General features: G+C 36.4%; 1 protein-coding gene across 1 annotated transcript in view; it reads left to right on the forward strand.

The window, feature by feature from the left end:
- LOC119596811 (mitogen-activated protein kinase kinase kinase 11-like) overlaps window positions 1-2500 on the forward strand; it is a 94357-nt gene that overhangs the window by 83865 nt on the left and 7992 nt on the right. The window contains 1 exon segment of the mRNA XM_037946141.1: window positions 856-1059. Coding sequence (XP_037802069.1) covers window positions 856-1059 — 204 coding nt within the window.

Below are 2500 nucleotides of genomic sequence, written 5' to 3' on the forward strand. Positions count from 1 at the left end.
CACAGCCTGTAAACAAATTTCATAATTATTTATTTATTTATTTTTTTTTCATACATATGTCTTCTGTTTTCATGGTCCATTATTGTTCAGAGGGAGTTTTGCAGTTGAGATGCAGATATATTAGAGGCCCTTTTTTCAGTTCCCTTTTTACGTCCCAAAATAAAAGAAAAACGCACTTCCTCCTCGTGGGGCTTTACGGCACAGGGAACTAGTGGGGACTTATCAAATTCACAAAGTACAAATCTAAAGCTTTCCTTTTTGTTGTCTATAACATCTGAGACTGTGTAAAGCACTGCATGTCGAGCAGTATGAGCTCAGTGGCTGTGATGTAGCCCTTGATAGCAAATAGACTATTTATACATATCTCTCTCTCCATATATATATATTTTTATTAGTTTAGTCTTTCTAGCGACAAGAGATTTTGCTGTCTTGTCTCACTGAAAGTAGTTTGGACAATTTTGTACATCTCAACTAGCCAAGTGTTTTCAAGCTAAGGAATTTGACGTGTACAATGTGTTGAACAATACAGTGTTGTTTCTGTTTTATTCTTTAGTTTTCTTTTTGTTACAAACATTAAGAAGAGAAAAAATTATGTGACATTATTTAGCAGCTCTTGACGCAGATTTTTAAAAAATTTTTGGAAATGCATGATATACGACAAGTTCAAAGTAAATTTTAATCTTTTGGATAAAGTAAATGTCACTGATGCTAATGATTTTGATATCAATGTAATAAAAGTAGAGATGAAAGAAAGTTCCTTAAATGCAAGAAGTTAACTTAATTAGTATAAAGAACAGTAAATGATGAGCAACTTTGGTGTGAGTACAACCTAAGAGAGAGTTACTTTTTCCACAGTACCAGCCGATGGCGTGAAGGGCAAGACGTGGGGTCCCAGCACGGCGCACCAGAAGGAGCGAGGCCACATCATCCCGCAACAGCACGACAACCAAAAACGATGGAGTAAGTCGGCGCCCAATCTAGAGAAGCCATTACGGCCCCTCCCTTATACCGCCACCATGACGGGGTTGAATCAGATCACAGCGTATGGTCCTGAGATTGGTAAGTGTGTGGTAGAAGGACGGAGAGCATGTCAAGAAGAAAAAAAACAGTCCTGCTTGCCACCTGTTTTAGAAGTCCGGAAAGGAAAAAAGTAGATAGTTCTTTATAAAGAGATTGACAAAGTTGAGAGAAAGTGAATACTGAAGATGAAGAACAAGTAGAAGAATCTAAAGTCATTAGTTTTCCTTTTCTCTTTTGAATGTTTCTCCTAGTTCTTGTAGACACACCGAGTCCTAATAAGGGATCTCCTTAGACCTTTGGTAATTTATTATCTCTTGTTCTGTTTGAAGCTGGCAATGGATATTACTACATGCCAGGTAATGTATACTTTACTACTATCTATTACTGTCTAATAGTATTGTAGTTTTGTGTATTTAGTATGGGCACATTGATTTATTCGTGATTTGATTGATCATCAAGTGTGTTTGTGCCCATGATGTGAGTATATTTAGCTTCTGTATGTGTGTGCTGTCTGGGAGGGAGAAGAGAATTATACTAATGGAGAGAATGTGGACATCCACCAAAAAAATCACCATACTGGAGGCTTGCCCAAATGCACATGGGGATAAATTGATTAGAATTTGTCAGTTAGGCCCATGTAGAAAGTCATGTATATGTACTTGACACTGTATACTGCTTGATATATTTCTATTATGATATGAATGGTCATGCTGATTATTTGATGATTAGAAGTCCTCAGCAGTACATAGATAGAACTTAGATGCAGCTAGAAACTGAACTGCATTTTAGAACAGAATTTGAAATAAGACCATTCTGGGTTGAAGAGAGAGAAGAGGCTATCTGGTAAATTATAAGATATATAGGGCTTCATTTGATTCACGAAATGTAGAAATTGGACTTTGATATACAGTTAGTCTTTTATGAAGTATACAATTTCCAAACTAGTAGACTTGATTTGTTATAGTCTCAATTCAATTCTTCAAAACTGCTCTGCACATTTATGAAGTAATGTTCGCAGTTTAGCACAGAGACAAAAGATGCAAGGAAAGGTATTTTTTTAAGCTGTTGATTTGCACATAACTTGCATTATAAATTTTATGAGAAAAAGTATTCTCCATGTTTTAGATGAGATTTAAACAGTCAGCGACGGAAATCTTTCCTTGTCGTTACTGGGTTAACTCTCCAACATGAAGCCCAGTCACTCATGCATTTATTATGTTTTATGGGCAGCCTCTGCAGTGACCAAAAAGAGTAAGAAACTATTTACTCCGCATTTGTGTCATTTATGGGTCTTGTGTTCATGTATTTAGAACTCTCAGAATTTTTTTTTTTTTTTCTAAAAAGTTGTCACAGATTTCTCTGTCTGCTTAAATACATGCAGGACTTGAGAACTGTCATATAGTAGCCAGCTATTGTGATGGACTAGATTGCCAAGTGCTGACCGATCATACCAACACTGTTGGTATTTGTGGTGGGCAAC

This window comes from Penaeus monodon, chromosome 38, assembly GCF_015228065.2.
Source record: "Penaeus monodon isolate SGIC_2016 chromosome 38, NSTDA_Pmon_1, whole genome shotgun sequence".
Classification (NCBI taxonomy): Eukaryota; Metazoa; Arthropoda; class Malacostraca; order Decapoda; family Penaeidae; genus Penaeus; species Penaeus monodon.